Source organism: Phyllostomus hastatus, unplaced genomic scaffold (assembly GCF_019186645.2).
Source record: "Phyllostomus hastatus isolate PE091 unplaced genomic scaffold, TTU_PhHast_1.1 phas_scaffold_129, whole genome shotgun sequence".
Taxonomy (NCBI): domain Eukaryota; kingdom Metazoa; phylum Chordata; class Mammalia; order Chiroptera; family Phyllostomidae; genus Phyllostomus; species Phyllostomus hastatus.
In genome coordinates, this window is record NW_025334009.1 from 26168893 (window position 1) to 26188990 (window position 20098).

General features: G+C 37.8%; 1 protein-coding gene across 5 annotated transcripts in view; it reads left to right on the forward strand.

Moving 5' to 3' along the window:
- Nucleotides 1-20098, forward strand: part of TBC1D5 (TBC1 domain family member 5) — a 479919-nt gene that overhangs the window by 353436 nt on the left and 106385 nt on the right. For all 5 annotated transcript variants that reach the window (XM_045856992.1, XM_045856988.1, XM_045856989.1 and 2 more), the window contains 2 exons: nucleotides 943-1085; nucleotides 14971-15077. In XM_045856992.1, the coding sequence (XP_045712948.1) occupies nucleotides 943-1085; nucleotides 14971-15077 (250 nt within the window). The remainder of the gene's footprint in view (nucleotides 1-942; nucleotides 1086-14970; nucleotides 15078-20098) is intronic.

The window sequence follows — 20098 nt, forward strand, 5'->3', positions numbered from 1 at the left end:
CTGTTCGGTGGTACTAGAAATTTGGAGTTTTTCATTCTTTGCTATGCGCCAGAATCACATAGAATTTGAGATGAAGTTTCTAGAGAAAGGCGGTGTAAGGAAATTATAGCCATGTTATATAAAATGAGAAGTTAATGGATAAAAAAATATGAAAGTGAATTATTTTAATTTTCTTATAAGAATTAGATATAAATAGCTTAGTTGTCAGATACTGAAAGTCTGAAATGTTACTGTTTAGGATATATAATTATATACAGACCTTGTTCAGTATTCTTACTAGCTGCTTATACATACATATCCATTTTCCTGGCTACAGCAGTGACTGCTTTGAAAAACATGGCTAGAAAGACAGCCTCACTGATAAGGTGTACCTGTTCTAAAGTTCAGAATTAAGTATCACTTTATGCTTCATTTGAAATAACTGTCTGTGCTTGACTGAAAAAATAGATACCTACGTTTTTCCTCCACATTTAATTTTAAAATGAATATTTTAAAAATAGGAATGAAATTTTCTGTGTGGCTATAGCAATTTGTCATATAACCATTTGCAAAAGTCCAGTTTAAACAAAAATCAGCAGTAAGCATGAAATTTTGGAAAATTAGGATTTTTAACTCCATCTTACTATACATCTATTTTTCTCTTTGCCTTTTTGATGTGATTTGTATTAAATATGAAGGATTTCTACCATTTTCAAGTATTGTACTTTTGTTTTATTCAAGTAGGAATAAAGTCTAATGACTGCGGCCTAGTTATAAAATTACAAAATTCATTTGAAAGCTTAAAACTTGGGTTTTACTTTATTGTATTCTTGATGTATAATACTTGCTCAATGTGACCAGTTAAAAAATATAATTTTTTTCACAGTTAGAGGAGAAAATGATTCCTCTTTATATTATTCTCAAATGTACTATTTCCTAAATTTTGGTTTGGTTTCTCTCCAGACGGTGGATACGGCTGCTGTTTGGGCGAGAGTTCCCCCTACAGGATCTTCTGGTGGTCTGGGACGCCTTGTTTGCAGATGGCCTCAGCCTGAGTTTAGTCGATTATATCTTCATAGCCATGTTGCTGTACATCCGAGATGCTTGTAAGTATTGATGGCCTTGCCTACATTCAAGTAGGTGATCCTGATTTTTAAAAATATGTTCTGTCTTTTAAATATACTTTCTCTTTTATTCTGAATTACCATACCTACATTCTATAGTAGGCAATATATTCAAGTTTAAAAGGTACATACTAAATATTTTTTTGTTAGTTAACTATGCACATATTGGGAGATGTGAGTGATTTTATCCTGAGAGAATTGGAATATTCTTCAGAACCATTTTTCTGAAGACTTTACTCTGCTTTAATCTCCTCATTACACACATTTGTGAAATGTACATATAAAAAGCTAGTATTTCAGATATGTATAGAGCTCCACCTTCTGACAGGTAGGTAATATTCAAGGATATTTATCGAGAGATTGGAGCTGTTTTCTTACAGTATCAACAACTTGCCAGTAAAAAATAAATATTACATTTTTAAATATTCTAACTCCGCAGTTACATTTTAGCCAACTGTATTTCTCAGTGGAGTGCCAAGTGGGAGCTGCGTTGCGTCTGCTCCACTCTCCCGCGGTTGGGGAACCAGTGCCTGAGCCCTTGGAGCGGTCAGAGTCCTCGACTTGAGGAAGACTCCAGAGCGTGGTTTAAATTTCAAAATACCTCAACTTGTTTTTCTTCTCAGAAAAATAATCACAGTTCACAAAACAAGATTTGTAAGCCAAAATATAAATAGGAAATATTGCATAAAGTGATGATGAAGTAGGAAATAAAAATCTATCATAAGTGCAGGACTTTATAAGGAGAATATAAACCATTTCAAGTCATTCATAATCTTGACTGTTAAATTGCTCTGTGGTTCTCTTTTATTTATTCATCGAACACCATTTGTGCCAGATGCTCTCGTATGCCTCTGGTAACACTAATAATTCTTTAAAATTTTAGATTATACTTTTTTAATTTCCCCAAAATGACTTGAGTGAATAAATGACAGGAGTACCACATTTCATCCAAAAAAAATTTTTTTTCTGTGCCTTGAAGGTCAAATACTTTGGGCTTTGACAGACAAAGTGAAAATGTCCTTTTTTCTGAGTCAGAGCTAATCATATAAAGACATGGAAATCATAAGAGGAAACAGCTGGAAAGCAGAGAAGGATGTTTGGAGAGATTTGATGAATACTAGATTTTAGGATATTCAGTACTAGTCTCCCATTTTAAAGTTGTCTGGCTTTTTTAATATAAGCAGTAAAAAAAAGGAATGAGAAACTTCTTTGCTTAGATAACACAGGATGGGACAAAAGTAGGTTTACAGTTGTTCGTTTGGAAAATAATACAATAATAAATAATAATACAAGAATAAATTCTGTGTTTCTTGTACTCACAACTTAAACCTACTTTTGCCCCATCCTGTATTTGCACAAAATTTTTCATAGTAAAGAGCTATTAAAATGTATTCTGATTTTCTATAGTCTTAAACAAGTATTTGCTCTTTTCTTAACTTTGATGTGTCACAAATACATTTTTAATTTAATTATCCTGTTTCCTATGCTAAGATCTACTTTTTTTAAATTAATTTCATGAAACAGGGAAACTTTTGGCAGCTGAAACTCTTACACATTTTTTAAATCTTTCCACCAGTAATGTTAAAAAACATATGGGCACGTGTGGAAAAATGCTAGAATAATGAAGTTGTTTATTCATTTCAGTATTTAGTCCAACTTATTTTTATTTGCTTGGTTAAATCCATAGCAGTGCATAAAAGCTTCTAGAATAGAGTGACTACTTATTACATATCTAAGGGGCACTGCCCCTGTCCTCAAGAAGCTTATCAACTTGTAGAAAGACTAATGTAATTAATTTCAAACGAATACACCCAGTGTTGGGGTTAGTCTAGGACAGGCACCTAGAAGTACAAAGGAGAGGCACTGAGCTCCCCGCTGGACCAGTTGTAAGAGATTAGAGAAAATGGTATAGATGCCCGTAAGAAGGAACAGCATGAACAGAGGGGTTTGTGTATGGGTAGGTTTCTACAAGCTATTTAGCACTTGGTTTCTACAAGCAAAGGGAAAGAGAGACTAACAGGTTATGAGACTGAAGAAGTTAACAGGAATGGGGTCGTGATAGAAGTCTTTATTCTGTAAGTGATAGTGAGCTAATGAAATGTTCGAATTAAAAGTGTGGTCAGTTTTCGATTACTCTGGCAGCAGTGCGGAAAATAGACTTGAAAGAGAAATGGCTAGAGAAGAAAAATCAGATAAAAGGTTATGACAGTAGTCCAGAGGGACAATATGACATCAGAGAAATCTTCAGAACTAAAGTCAGCGTGTCTTGGTGATTAATTATGATGGGTGAGGAAGAACAGGAAGTCTCAAAGGATCCCCAGCTTGCAGAGTTGAGTGACTTGGTAATGTGTATAACTTGGATAGGAACTACAAGAATTGGCAGGTTTTAAGAATGGAAATGATTGAGTTTTGGCCATACCAAATTTGAGATATCTGCAAGAAAGAAGGTTTGAAAAATACAGCTCAAGAAGTATCAATGCTACAGATTTCATTTTGTGAGTGGTTGATAGGTATGTATTAGTTAGAACCATAAGAGTGGACATGATCTCCTAAGAGTAGTGTAACCATGTATCCCAGTTTATTTGGGACAGTCTTCATTCACACCTGCTTTCCAAGAGTAGTGATTGTTAATACTACCGTCTTTCACTCTCAAAGGCACCCCATTAGGATCATGAGAATTACATGGTTAGCCTACCCTAGGTGGGTGCTTACAGAACAAGAACATGCGCAAAGGTGAACTCTGCGTTTAATATCACTGTTAAGTTAGTTTTCACTGTTAACACCAGAGAAGGAAGAGCCAAGGAAGAGCCTGTATTGTAACCTCACAAAACGTTGTTGTCTGAGCCACTGGAGGTCAGGAGTACGGAAGAGTAAGATAAGGCTGGAAAAGTCCGTGCAGATTTGGTCCTGTGGAGAGACAGTTATCTGATAACCTTTGCCTGTAAGATTTTAATCAATATCACTAACGATAGTATTTATTTAATTCCATCTTACTCCTTATTGTGCATATCCATCCCATCTTCTCAACTGGACTGAAAGATCCTTAGGACCAGAACCGCCTGTTATAATTTTCCCCTATCCCTCAGAGCATCTGGAGTTTTTCATGTGCTCAGGTAGTAGTACTTGGGGTGATCTCAGACAGAAGGGTACTCTAGACACCTGGGGGGCGTGAATTTGGACGTAGCGATTGCTGAGAGGAGAGGTGCCCAAATAATGATTTGCAAGCAAATAATGATTTTTAATACCCTTTTCAGCATGGCCTTTTAAAAGAAAGCATTGTCTGCTTTTTAAGTTAAATATCTAATATTTTTCACATCTTTTTTCATCAATTTAAATTTTTATTTCATTTTTGACTAGTATCCAAGAAAATCATTTTCTCTAATTTACAGCATGACATACAAAGTTCTTTGTCTTGTAAAGTATATTAATAGGTAAGACACTATATTCAAATCCATTTCATAGTAGATTTTTCTAACCAAAAAGTATATCAAATGTGTATTGTTTCTTAATTTACCATCTACCTGAACACTTCAGAAATAGAAAAGTTTCCTTCTTGGCACTGCAACCCACCTCCTGCCTTGTTGTTTTTCAGCCAGCGTAAACATGTTACAGACTGTAACTTTCCTCTGTCTTCTGTAGGGGTCCCCGCAGTCACTCTCTGGCCTGGCCTGGCCTGGTGTGGCAGTTGTGTCCTCTTTGTGGTTTAAAACAGTGTTCCTTTTTTTTCATTTCGCATCTCCATAGACTCTTCAGCCACTGCCTGTCTGCCAGTGTTTCCATCTGTCCTACCCCAGAAGTTCTGTTTCTCTCTTTTCTCGTTAAGAGCACATTCAACATCATACTGATGTCAAAATGCAGTTAAGTTCACTACAGACCATCACTCTAGACCCAGGGACTAGAAACAAAGACTTAAATCACATGATAATGAGTCACGGTATTCATCAAAGCACGAACCGGTGGTCTGATTTTTGAAGGAATGTTTCAGCCCTTCCCGACAGCCAGCTCTTGTCCCTCGTAGACCTTAGTTAGTACTGACCGTCATTTTTATGGATGGATATTAATCTGCCCTTTGAGTTTCAAATAACATTTATACTACTTTAAACTTCAGTGCAAAAATCGTTTAAAATTTCACTAACATGGGCTGATAAAGCACATTGTCTTTTTCTGATGCTTAGATTTTTCTAAATAGACTTTATTTTTAGAGAATGTTTAGCTTCACAGCAAAAAGCAGAGTTCCCATTCACCCCCACCCCCACGTACACACAGCCAGCCCAGCAACACGCCTCACCACAGTGTTACATTCGTTGCAGTCAGTGAGCCCACCCTGACGTCCCGAGTTTACACGACGGCTCACTCTTGGTGTTGGACGTTCTGTGGGTGTGGACAAATGTGTAATGACATGCGCCCGTCATTATAGTATCATACAGAGCAGCTTCCCTGTCCTAAAAGTCCTCTGTGCTTTCTGTTCACCCAGCCCTTCCTCCCTCTCACCTATGACAAGCATTGATATTTTTATGGTCTCCATAGTTTTCCTTTTTCCAGAATTTCATGTAGTTGAAACCATACAGTTAAATTCTTTAATTCAGTAATATGCACTTAAGTTTTCTTCCTGTCTTTCCATGGTTTTTTAGCTCATTTCTTTTTAGTGCTAAATAATATTCCAATGGATGTTTCACAATTTATTTATCCACTCACCTTCTAAAGGATATCTTGGTTGCTTCTAAGTTTTGGTAACTGTGAATAAATCTGCTATAAATGTCAGTGTGCAGTTTTTTTGTGTGGGTATAAGTTTTCATTTCAGTTGAGTAAATATCAAGGGGCACAATTGCTGGCTTACATGGTAAATGTCAGGGGCTCAGCTCAGCTGGGTGGGAGAGAGAGACAGCTGAGCTGCTAGGTGTCAGAGTAGCCAATCAAAGCAACAAATCAAAAATGAAAGTGTTAAGCTTTTAGTCACTTACTGAAGTGGTATAAGCAAGAGTCAAAAACTGGAGAAAATGTCAATGCCCTCTATACATTTCACCCATGGAATATCACTCTGGTCAGGGGTCAAGTGGATCAGCACAGATGGTAGGTCATCTCACTGTTCAGGAAGCCCTGAATAAAAGACAGGCAGCTTTACAGACCCTGAGAGGGTGAGGGTGTCAGAGCAGGGTGCTAGGAGTGGAAAAGTACCAGATACTAAGTCAAATGAGAAAATTTTCCTTCTCCTACCCCCCTAAGGAGGTCTTGGCAGAGGTCATCCACCAAGTCTTCAGATAAAGAGATCTAGGAATCAACTCAGTAGGGCTAGGAATACAGATGTGTGAAAGATTGTGACCAGCTAAGTTGGCCTGAGGCCTCAATTGCAGCTCCTGTCAGAGACCACAGTGCACTGACTGTGTGCCGGCCGGTACAGGGAGGACAACTGTCCCCTGAAAGGCCTATCAAGTAAAACCTTTTGTATTAGTCAGGGTTCTCCAGAGAAATGGACCAACAGAATATATGCATGAGGAGGTTTATTACAGGAATTGGCTACATGACTGTGGAGACCTAGAAGCCCTGTAATAGGCCATCTGCAAACTGAAGAACCAGGAAAGCCACTGGTGTAATTCAGTCCAAGTCCAAAGACCTGGGAACCAGGATGCCTATGGTATAAGTCTTAGAGTTCAATGGCCCAAGAACCAGGAGCTCCAATATCTAAGGCCAGGAGAAAGTGGATATCCCAGCTCAAGAAGAGAGAGAATTCACCCTTTCTTCTCCTTTTTATTCCATTTGGGCCCCTAACAGATTGGATGAAGCCCATTCACATGGGTGAGGGTGGGTCTCTTCACTTAGTCTATCGGATCAAATGCTGATCTCTTCCAGACACACTCAGAGACACACATCTACCTGAGCATCCTTTAGGCCAGTCAGGCTGACACATAATAGACTATGGTTAGGCCTGAAAAGTCACCCATAACTGCCAAACTGCCTTTCATAAGGGCTCTGCCACTTTGCTTACCCCCAGCAATAAGTGAAAGTTCTTGCTGCTCCACATCCTCGACAGCACTCCATGGTGTCAGTGTTTTGGGTTTTAGGGCATCACATTTTGTTTACCGTCTGTTTTTTACCTGAAAACAATTTTAATTTGCACAGCTATGGGAATAGAGATAGGAAAGGGGAATTATTATCCTACTGAAATTCTATTCCATGTTCAAAATTAATAGTTGCTATCTCATTCTGGCCTTCTATAAAGAAAAGGAAGTAGTCTTATCTCCTAATACCATAATCTTACCCCTTCGTGTTTTTACACCCTTCTCACATTTTTCCAGTGCCCTAGAAAGTAGTGCAATAGAGGGATTCAGGAACCCTGGAACACCTTTAATGAGCAAAAGCCCACAAAATCACAAGCATCACTGGAATCTTAACACAGGAATGCTCAAGATTGCATGTCCACCTGTTGCTGCCAAAAGAGAATGCAAATAGTCCTGTGGGTTGACTGGGGCTGTTCTGTCTGATGATTAGAGAAAGGGAGTTGGTACTCTCTGGCTTTCTGACTATTTACATGCCCAAGTTTATCCACCCAATTTCTTCCCCACCTAGATTCTTCTTCCCCTTCAATTTGCCTGTCTAGGTGCTAAGTAGAAACATCATTAAAGAAGTGATTGAGGATATCAGATGTGAGATGCATTGGTTACTGGCAATTGGCACCAGATGTTAGACCTCAGTTCTTGACTTTTGGCTAAGAAAGAATTCAGAGCCAAGACTCAAATACAAGCAAAAGTTTATTTAGAAAGTCACAGAGGTAGAAATGAGCAAGCCAGGCTGCATGAGCTCAGGAAATGAGTAACAGAGTCAAAAGAAAGTTCCCCTTAGAGCTTAGGAAAAAGAAAGCAAAGGTGAGCACCTTGGGGGAAGAAAGGGGAAGGAAAAGCATGAGTACACATGAGAGAGGAGAGAGAGAGATAGCGAGAGTGAGCACGTGCGTGAGAGTGCATGCACACATGAGCTGGGTTCTTTTATCTGGAGGGCTTTTATCTGAGGTCCCAGGAGGATCTCAATAGAATATTCATCAGCTTTCAAAGTGTGTCCTTTCAAGGTCATGTTCTCTCCTATTGGTCAGTGCCAGTGGAGGAGGTCATTAGTCCTTGCAGCTGGTCCTGATGTCAGCCATGGCATCGCCCACCTGGTCTTGCTGCTTTGCTGGCCAGGAGCTGAAACACAGTTGAGGCCTAGATGTTATCTCTAACTTGACCAAAACTCTGTCTCTGTGGTCAGCAGACCCAAGGATTTGTCCTTATTTGATGCGGGTCAGAACTTCATTGTTCTTAGGGCTTAATGCTTAAAGGGGTGGTCTCACAAGGCCATGTCTGAGGCTCTTCTCAGGCCCCTTTGTTGCTTCTCTAAGGTGGTCTACTGCCTGACTAGCAACATGCCAGGTGAGGAAGTGTCAGGAAAGGGTCTGAACTTCACGGCCTGTGAAATGCTAGAGGAGGAAAGGTCACTCTTGGGCTGAGGTCCCGCCTTACAATTGTCTGTTGCTAGGCACACCAGGGCTTTCCACCCTGGTGACCTTCAGTACCTGGTTTATCATTCCTACTCTGCTCATGTCTGTCTAACTGGCTGCCATATCACATTTACCTCCATTGCTCCCCAAACCCCATTCAAATAGCATAAACCTACAGACAGAAACATAGGAAGGAGACTATGGCAGTTTTGGAAGCAGAAAAATAGATGGATCTGTGATAACTGATTTAGCAGATCTAAGAAACCTAAATACAAGAGTGATCATGGAGAAAGCAAAAAATAACCCATAACATCCCTAAAAGTGTAGAAATTTGCAGTGCTAAGAACCTCTGGAAATTGCTGAGGGTCAGGGTGGGGGGAGAGTTAAGACTAAAAACAAGAACTGGTTGATAGTCTATTTAAGAAGCTGTTGTACCCAGAACTGCAACTTTGCCTCCAGGATTTATCCTCTGGGGATGGTAAAATGGAGCGTATCTTAACTAGGAACTCAAGGAGTTTTTCAGTGAATGTTGAAGAAACAGGTATTCTTCACCATCTCAAATAACAGAACGCTGAGCTGAAGCCCGACTGTCTTCCTCCAGGAAGAAGTGGGAGTATCTTCATCAGCCTAAAGGAAAATGCCTAAAAATCCAGGCTCAAGAATTGCTCAAGAAATGACCTATGATAACCCCAGAGTTGACAAACCCATCCCTCTATGTGCATGCAGCGATCTTGAAGTTACCCTTGTACTGTACTGCCCCATTCTTAAACAGGAGCAGACAGCCAAAAAGCACCCAACACTTCAGGAAAGGGTGAAATGAAAGCAGATACCTAAACAAGCAACCAGGGTAAAAGTAACTGGGGGACACAAACTGTGGTGACAGGAGAAAACTTCTGAGAGAGCCAGGAAAATACATAAAGGAAAAAGTGTAATTGAAAATTGAAATATGATGAAAATAAGGTGGCTGAAATAGAAAATAGAAAAAGTGCCCCAGAAAGCACACATAAAACAGAGTTAGAAAAGAAAGAAAATTAGAGGATCAGGCTGGGAAATTCCATCTAGATGAGAGATCTTTAAAAGAGAGAGAGAGAATAAATAACAAACACAAAATAAGCAGCAGGGAGAAAATCATCAAAGAAACGATTAGAAAATTCTGGTTAAACAGAAAAACATGAATTTCTAAATTGAAAGGGCCCATTACAAAAATAGGCCCAAGGTACATTATCATGAATTTACAGAACATTAGTGGGGAAAGAGAAGAAAAGCAAACCACGTAAAGGACTAGGAATAGAATAGTTTGAGGCTTTTCATCTGGAAACCTGAAAATTCTGGAACAGTATTCCCAACATTTGAAGGAAAAGTTATTTCTGACCTGGAATTCTGTACCTAGTCAAACTACTAATTGCCAATAGAAAATCTTTGAAACAGAAGGTTTCAATAAATCCATGCCCTGTGCAGAAACTTTAGGAGGCTGTTGCTCCATGAGATGAGAGAACGAAGTTAAGAAAGAATAATCTAGTTGCTCCAGGAAATAAGGGCACGACACTTGCAAGAAGTAAGAGACATCCCCAGGATGAGGGAGTAGACCAGAGGCCTCCAGGGAAATTCCCTGAAAAGAACAAACAAAACATGAAGTTGAAAAAATACCTAAAATTCAGGGAGGGAGAGACAGAGAATGCACGTGTGCTGTATGGGTTTCTGGGCCGAGGACAAGTTAAGTTTTGTTTTCTAGGGTGGGAAGCCAGTTGATAACATTTAAAATAAGAACTAGTAACATCCACATGTTTTTCACAATATGGAAGGTAAATATATTTTCATCAGCTAAAAGAAAGCAAATCCGTCTATGGAGCGGGAAATGGGGGCAGGAGACAGCAAGTGCAAGTACGGTTTTATAACCAGACTTGAGGAATGATTTGACTCTTTAAAACAAATACGTGCATAACTTTCATAAAAAATAAAAACTCTGTTTAAAACTTTCACAAAGAAATAATTCAAAGTTGCTATATCCTTTGAGTAGCCTCATATAAATTAATTTTTTAAGTTCTTGTCTGCTGTTGCTTTTCTGTTCCTTTGTCATAAGCACACACTCCCCGAACTTAATCACATAGGAAGACCTATCCAGTTTCCCAGCAGTTTCTGCCCATTGCACCCCCTTCCCATTCCTTACTTTCAGGTACTCTTCTCTCCTCTGCAGGGTTAGCGGGAACTCTGCCTCGCCCTCTGCCTCTTGTCCTCTTTCCCTCCCTCCCACCGATCACCCGTGCCAGCACCAGCCTTTCTGAAAGACAAATCTAATCGTATAACTTAGAATCTTTCAGTGAATGCTAACAAAGACAGTAAAATCTAAACTCCATGTCCCCTATTTATAAGCAAAACTTCCACCCACTTTTTGCCTTCCATGTCTCTATTCCTTCTTAGCATCCCAGCCATAGGGGCCACTCAGTGTCCTGCCTCCCAGTGCTTCCCCGTGCTGTTGGCTGACACCCCACTGGCCTCGCAGTCTTCCAGTCTAGGAGTTGTCACAGCCCTTAGCACATGTCACTGTAATCAGCTCTGTCCTGTGTCACAATTAGTTTTATGCTTCTCTTCCACTGGAACATGAAAAGAAAGTTGAGATGGTGTCTTATTTCTTGTCACATCCTTGATACTTAACTCAGTGTATGGAACAAAATGGTTATTTAACAAATGTTTGTTAGATGAGTGAATACATGAAGTGTAACAAAAAAAAACAGATATTGTTAGAACTTCTTCCTTGAATATTTTCTATACTTCATGCATTTTTACTGACAGACTGTAATTCTGAATACAGCATTAAAAATCACTAAGTTTAAAGAAATAAAATATGCCTACAGATTTATATTCTTATTAACTAATTAATAAATACATAAACTGACCTATGGTTTTGTCTCATTTGAATTTAAAATTAAAAGAAGCAAAATTTTGAATCAGGCTTGCAGTTTCTTTACTAAATTTTACTACACACTAATTTTTTCAGGCTTCATTTCAATGACACTTTTGAGATGTGGAAATAGAACTTGAGCCCGGACTTGTAGCATATGCCTACCATCATTGCATTAATGGTAATAACTTTCAATGAAATCCTTGAAGGTTTTTGCACTGCATTGGCTCATTTATTCCTATAATGTAGGGATTTTCAACCAGTGTGCTGAGGTAGGCACACCAGTGTGCTGCAAGAATTTTTGAAACATGCTATACCTACCTACTTAGGGGCACTGACCTCCTTTCCCTTAGATTGTCAGATAAAAAAATGACAACAGCCAACACAACAATAGCCATCTGGTGTGAATGAATCAAAATTAAACTTATTTTTTTTGTCTGATGGACAAAAAATATATTTTTTGGTTGCTGCAGAACTTTAGTAATTAGTGTATGTGTGCCAGGAGAGGAAGAAGGTTGAAAATCACTTCCTTGATGGGTCATTAGATAGGGACTGCAGAGAAAACTTGCGCCTGCGCAGTCAAGTGGTTTGCTTCAAATTTCACAGCTAGTACCAGTGGTGCTGTGGACTTAACATGCTGTCATTCTGACTTGTCTATACCCTGTTCTGTCTCCAGGGCTTACACCCTGGTCACCAGTAATTCTGCACTTAATGCTTGCTAACTTACTGTGTTTCAATTGGTAACAATTTTGGCATACACCTTTGTGTGTTCAAAGATGGAAATTCTTGAGTAAAGTCTTTTACTAGACAAAGAGTGTGCTACTCCAAATTTGAAATTGCCCTCTTTCCAAAAATTTAATTAAAAATTCTTACATTATTCTACCCAAAAGCTAATAGAGAAATGAGGACCAGCAAGGACAAAACCTTACCAGGGTCTTAAACACTGGATGAAAATCACTTTATATGGAGAAGGACATGACCTTGTCTTATACTTGGCTTTCTCCCCGACTGCAAAGAACAAAAGTTTCATTATTTTTATTCATGATTTACTCCCTACCCTCACCTGGTTGGTCCATTTGAAGCCCATTTTGAATGTTGCCATTTTATAGCTGGGAAGTTAAACTAGTAAGGGTTTTTAAATAATTGAAGACAAAAAATAAAATCTTTAAAAAATAAATAAATAAATAGTTGAAGACACTGCACATTGTAACTGGACAGTTTTCCTTCCATGTAGTAAGCCCTCAGCAAATATGTTTCCAGAGCACACTGCGTGCATCGGATGCCCTGTGCATGCCTGGTTGTCTTACAGGACACTTAACACAAATTGGCTTTGTTTTCAGTAAAGAGATACAATAAATTATGTTAAAGCCTTAATTTAAGGTTTTGTTGTTAGCTCATTATTTTTGTTTTATATTTAACCCGTGATTATTTGTTTTATTTGCTATTTATACCTAAATACAAGAATTTATGCCTGTTTCTAAATATTTACTATACCTGGCCTTATACACCAAGGGCTGTGTGATTTGGAGAAATGTCACAACTTTCCTAAGTATCAGTTTTCTCACCTGTACAACAGGATAGTAACTGTACCCTTATAATAAGATTATCATAGAAACCTAATGAGATAATGCAGATAAAGTTCTTGGCTTAGGGCCTGGTCTCAGAAAGCTTTCAGTAATTCATTGGCATCTTAGTGATGGGAGGAGTAGTAACTTCTCGTTGCACATCTGTCCTTCCGTAGTTACTTTTCCCTGGGGCAGGGACTGTGCTGTGTCTGTCTCTGCGCCCCCTCCAAGCATAGGGCCTGCTGTGGATTAGGTACTCAACATGTAGTTATTGAATCGAATGGGGTGGGCATATAGTTTTTTAAATGAGAAAGTTGTTTTCCAAATGACTACACTTAAGCTTAGAGAAGTTCTCTTTAACAGGTTTTTGAGTAGCTGCTATAAATCAGTCACATAGATTATGCCACTTAATCTTCAGGCAGCTTTTGTGAAAAGTTCAAATGGTGTCTCAGGATTCCAACCCACACCTTCGTAACCCACGCCCATAGCCATTGCAGAAATCTACAGGAATACTTCCCGGGTCTGTTACTAATATGTAACACTATAGCATTTGGGAGAATAACTTCGTGAGTTATAAAATGAATTGATTATCTGCATTTTATTTATTTGTTAGATCTCAAAGAAGGACTACAAGAAAATATTATAATGTTCTCGGTGTCCTAGCTTTTTGACTTCTAGAAAAAAAGGACATGAAGTAACTGAATGTGAACATGACAAAATGTACAAATAAGAGAAGGAGAGTCTGAACAGATATAGGAAGGGTAGGATAAGTGAGTACTTTACAAATGAAAGCAGATGTATGAAATTACAAGCTGTCAGATCAGCAACGGAAATGAAGATGATAAAGTGGTTCCTTACATAGATTATAATTATTCATTTTTCCCAGTCCTGTCTTCTTTCCCCATAATGTTCATGGGCAGAGGGAGGGGTGAGAAGCTATAGCAAGTAATGGTGTTTCCAACACAAGGGAGAAAAACACCTATGAATCGGTGGTATTTCTGACCACATGCAATTATTTATTTTGCAATTGGTGTTGTTTCTGTTGAATGACAGTTGTTTTCCCATGGAATTTTTTTCAACTACTCTGATTAATAAAAAAGATTTGGTTTCAGCCACAGGAAGTTGTAACCATAAAGTTTCTTCACAATCAGTGATGTGTAGGCAGTCAGTGCGCTTACAAAACAAGCATCCTCAGTGGGCCCGACTGTGACAGCAGCAGCAGATGGATTGCCAAGAAATGAAGTAGTTTACATAGACCTGCCTGAAAGATGTGTTTAATAATTGTGCCCATAATTAGGTTGATTTGAAAAAGAATTAAATGACAGTCTAAGGCACACAGTTAGGCTCATCTATGAAGATTTTGACATTTTCCTCCAAGAAATGCTGCATAGATAGTTTCCTTCAATTTCTTATTAGCTTTAGAAAAACAAATAATTGGAAGATATCACATTTTCTAAAATGGTGAATTATGTAATGTTTTATATATACAAAGGAATATGCAACATGTAAGCTATGAAGCATAATAATCAGGGTAAATATTATTTTATGAAAATTTTAAACTGATTTTTTTTCCCATTCGTGAGATTTTTATAATTTCTAAACAAAACTGGAGACATTTAAACACAGCCATATAAATGGCAGTAAACATGCATGCTTCTAAGCGTTTATTTATATTGCAAACGCACACACACACATCTATGTCTGAGGCTTTCCCTTTCAACACACCCTGAGGATAAGTGCTGGTATATTAGATTGCAGTTAACAGTACAGTGTGTTGATTCAAAGGCCATTTGGTAAAGATCCCTTCTCCCTGTTTCCTTTTATCAAATAAATTGAGTTATTGCTTCAATTTCTTTGAATCTGTTACATTTTTACTCAGAGAAGCAAACGTCTTTTAAAATATTGCTTCTAAATTATTTTTTTCCTCTTATTTAGTGATCTCTAGTAACTACCAGACGTGTCTCGGCCTTCTGATGCATTACCCACGCATTGGGGATGTCCACTCACTGATCCTCAAGGCTCTGTTCCTCCGAGATCCAAAGGTAAGCTTCCAAGTAGGAGATGCACGGTTTTAAGTTGGATGAAAAATTGGATTCTCTCTAGAGAATTCCTAATGTGGAATTTGTCTAATAGCAGAAAAATTGCCTAATGAAAGAATTTGCCTAGAGTTGTAGGCCAGAACTCATATACCTCATTGCCTAGCAACTCAGCAGGCAAATTAACTGGTGCACACGTCTCTTATCACCTAGAAGGTTGTCTTGCTCTCCTGCCTTCCTCATAATACAAGAAGGAAGATGAACAACTGCTTATCCTTATAACTACCTTCATTATGACTGGAACTTCTCACAAGGCCAACTTATCCAAGTAGAACCTCAGGGGCCATGTGAAGAAGACCAAGATATCAGAGCTATAAAAAAGGACTAGTACTGTAACAGTTTATGATACAATGAAATACTACAATATTCCATATTATAAATATGTATTTCCTAATTTGTGGGTGAAGAAGAACCTAATAAAACAAAGATTTAAACAGATTATAATGCTGATGTCTCTAGTTGAACTTAAAGCAAGTCACCAAAATTTTCTTTACACTTCCGAGAAAAAGTGTGCTCTTTTACAACTAATGTTATATTTCTTGAAAATAAGAACATTTAATGATCTAAAAAAATGTGTGAATTCTTGATGCGTTTGAGCCAAACAAAAATATTGGATGAAATATAAGAGAGAAAGCTTCAAACACGAGTAGGAGAATGCCAGCCATTGGGTGGTAATCCCAGCCTTTGGCTCTTTGGCAGAACTCCCAACAGTCTTGTTGGCAGTTGTCAAACTGTCTTTGAGTCAGTCTGTCTGCGGATTCTATTGCCAAAGCTCTGTCTGATCAACTTGGGCCTCCATGTACAATACATATTATGATTCAAAAGGATTTCTGCCCTTTCCTCGGTTGTTAACTTCCACGTTTGAGTATACTTCCTATTTATTCTTGGATTGATTGAAAATAATATATTTCCTTGTACTTCTATCCATTTTCTGCAGAAATACATTGTATATAATTTCTCTTAACAATTTCATTAAGTATTAGAAATATAGTCTTGTTTCTCTGATATATAAGATAGCTTTTTTTTTTCGGGTAAGGTTAAACCATCTGACTATGAAAATCAAGTCCCATATTTTATTTTATATATATGTTATATGTAAGTGGTATTTATTAAAAAAATAAAACTATGAAATATCTAGAAAAGAAATGAGGTTGCTGGCCAATGAGCTTTGGTCTGCAAACTTAGGCTAAATTCTGTCAACTCAGCATTAGGAATTCTTAGAGTGATGCAGAGTGGGGAAAATTGCAAAAATAACTATTTGAATTATCTACTTGCATGATTTGCATGGTTTAGTTGAAGGAAGAAATGAATATGTTATCTAAATCTATCAATCGTGGTAATTTTTCCCTAGCTAATTATGGTTGATCTTACTATGAATCATTCACTATTTTAATTGCAGAATTCTATATACTAAATCTGTCAATGTTATTAGTGTAATCTGTGATTTTAATAGAGTACTTTTATCTCAATAATATAGTATACATAATATATGAATATTATGAAGCCAAGTCTATAAGCATTCAAAAATATATTTTCTGAGGTTTAAGAGAAAAAAATAATGGCATATCTAAAAAACAATAACCCCTACTTTTTTACATTCAGGATCTTACCAAGTGAAAACATGATTAAGATAATGGTCCAAAATACAGAACCTTAAACTGATATTTCTGAAACATAAGAAATTGCACAGGAGAAGGAAGTAGTTTAAAATGCTCATGAAAGCATGTTTAACTTGCTATTGAGAGCAAGTTCATGGACGATATCTATAGGAAAAATAAAGATGTGTAGCATTAAGGGGCTTTCAGATAGCTAACTCAGTAAGGTGACAGTTTTAAGTTTATACATTGGCTGACCCCCTGGCATTATTCAAAAAAAGTCAGATGATAACTAAGGTCACCTCATTGTAGATCTGTCACAGCATAATGTTCTGCAAGGAGCCTGAGTGGGAACTGGAACATTAGGTCAAATCTTGACGTTGCTACCACCCCTTCCTTGTGATTTTGGAAAACTCATGCTTGCTGAGTCTTGGTCTTCTCTTTTGTGATTGAAATTAAGTGTCTCTAATGACCCACCCACCCAGAGCATCCTTTGTCCATAAAGAACTGACTTCTAATGATCTAACAGGATTTAGTCCAGTGCTACAAAGATACAAGAACAAAATGCAACTTCGTATATATTATAGAAATCCACAAGTAATTATTTAGAGTTTAGAGTGTAGATAACATCTATTATGAAGTCATAAAGGAGGCCACTTATGCTGAGGGGGAAAAGTAGGGGGAAAGGTGATGCTAGTACCTCACCCGTATCCTCTAAAAATCCAAACACCAGAGTGCTTTGAATGCTTTCTGTTATTAGCAACAGTGAAACAGTTAAAATATTTGAATCATTCCTGATTCAAGTAGATCCAAGTAAGCAGATAAACACACAAGTGTCTATGAAGTAAGCTCGTAGAAAGATGAGGTCTCAGGCGTGTAAGTATACTTTTCATATCCCAGCTTCACATGACAGTCATGTTGAGTGCTGCTGGCAGGCTCAATAACAAAAATAAACGAACTCTGAGCTTCATTGTCAGTGTTCAGAAAAGCACTTTGCCCTATTGCTATCCCTAAATCCCAGTGGAGTTGCTGAGTTGAGAATAGACTTTGCAAGTAGAGCTTGAGACACTGAGCTGTAGTTGTTTTATATCAGATATGATGTAGGCCTTACTGTGAAAGATTTCTCATTTGAACAGACTACAATAATGGGCCTGTAAACTGTAATAATAGGATCGTATTCCTTCACAGTTCCCAAGCACTTTGATGTGCAATTTGGTCCTCAAAACAAGCTCGGAGGTAGGCAAAGTAGGTTATCTTTCCCCCTTGTTTAGTGCAGAGAAGTTAAGATTACACAGCTTTCCCAAGGCCAAAAAGCTGTAAGCTTCCAAGCTAGCCAGAGTGGCTCCATGGCCTTGTATCCACCCATCATCTCCTGAGATTCCCGGCATCTGTGCTCCCTGTTCCAGGATGCTGTTCTAAGGCTCATATAGGACCTGTTTTCCCCTTTGAGTCCCCACAGCACCTTGTATTTTAGCTCTTTGCTTACTGATTTTTTTCAATTGTTTCTCCTTAGGGTGCTGCCCATTTTTATTTTGTATTTATCTTTGTGTTCTTCAATGCTTATGTTAAGAAAATAAGGACTGAATTGAATTCTGACTCAAATGCTAAGCCTCTTCCAATACACCATACTGATTCTACTCTAGGTGTATCTCATTCACCTGGCGTATTTCTGGAACCCATATCCACATTTCACAGAAGCTATAGCCAATTATATATTTGTCAGCTGCCATTTATATCAGTATGGTGAATTAACCCTACAACTTGAACTTAAAGGGCACCTAGTTCCTTAATTTACTATGTGTCAAAATTATTTGAAAACTGGTTACCACCTTCAAATATTATGGAACAAGGAAGACATAACAAAGAATGCAATTAACATACCTGACTTAGACTGTCAGGTTTTTTTGGAACTGCAAAGAACCTAGAGAGTCTAATCTAGCTCTTCCTTGTGTCAATGACTACACTGAGGATCAAGGTGAAGTTTAGAGGGGGAACCCCAAGAAAACCAAAATTTATTTATAAAAAAATTGTGTATTTATTCTCACATTTAAACTTCAGTCACCTTCAAAGTACTTTCCATTTGATGCAATACACCTATCGAGACATTTTTCCCACTGTTCAAAATAGTGTTTGCACTCATTAATTTTGATACTTTTTAGTGCTTTTGCCATTTTTTGTTTCACTTCTTCCACATCGGCAAGGTGTTTCCCTTTGGTGTCTTGTTTCATCTGGGAAACAAGAAAAAGTCTCTGGGGGTGAGATAAGGTGAATAGGGAGGGTGGGGAATGGGGTTCATGCCATTTTGGTCAAAATCTGCTCAACACTCAGTACATTGTGGCCAGGTGTGCTTGTAAATCGCCCATCATGAAATGGGCAAACACATTGAAAGATTTAAAAACTTCTCTGAAGCCAAACACAGCCTGTCACAACAATGCCAACTGGTACAGTGACACAGATGGGTTCTTAGAACACTCTCCTAGCAAAGGAAGCCTGTACTATAAGGATTCCCACCCCCAGAAGAGGACAATTTTGGGGGTCTCCCACTCGTATTCAAGATCGCATTGCTCATCAATGGTAGAGTCATCAATTGAACCCAGGTCTTCTGACCCCCTTTCCACACTGGAACTGTAGTTTCATTAGTTTTAAAAACAGTGAAATCTTACTTACTGCTATTACTCACCCAAATTCTTCATTTGTACTAGACATATATTTACATCTATAATAAATGAAACTACCATGTATGTGTGGCCCAAGAATTATTTGAATTTGTTTAAATATATGCTCCATGTAGAAACTGAATGTCAAATATCTGTTTGTAGCATCCTACGTCCTGTTTACCATAAATAGGGTCTCTATACTTAGAGACCACAGTCCTAATTCTATTTTCCTTATCTTATCATATTAGAACCACTGAGCAGATTTCTGAAGACAATCCACTAAATAAGTAGAGAGAGAGAAGGAGGACAGTCGGAAAAATATGAAGTGATTAAAAAACATTGTTCTAACTAGTTGTTCAAATTCAAAAAAATTTTAAAACCCAATTAGAAACAAAAGTCATAGAAAATGTGAACATATTGTGTTCCTTAAATAACCAGATGTTCTCTCCTTCCTGAAGGCAGTAAGGGCTAGGAATAAAAGGTTTAAAACCATTGTTTTAAGTTAACTGTGAATTTTGAAAATCTGTTTTTACCCTTTAGCAAATAAAATTCTAATACAGAAACATAAGCAAAGTAATTTTCATTTTTTGGTTCTCTCTTATTTGTGTTATGTGTTGAAGTGTTAACCTTATCACAAAGACTTATTACAAATGAAGTACAGTACTCAGATTAACATTTTAGATTATGCAGTAAGAATTTGACAGATACTGTTTGT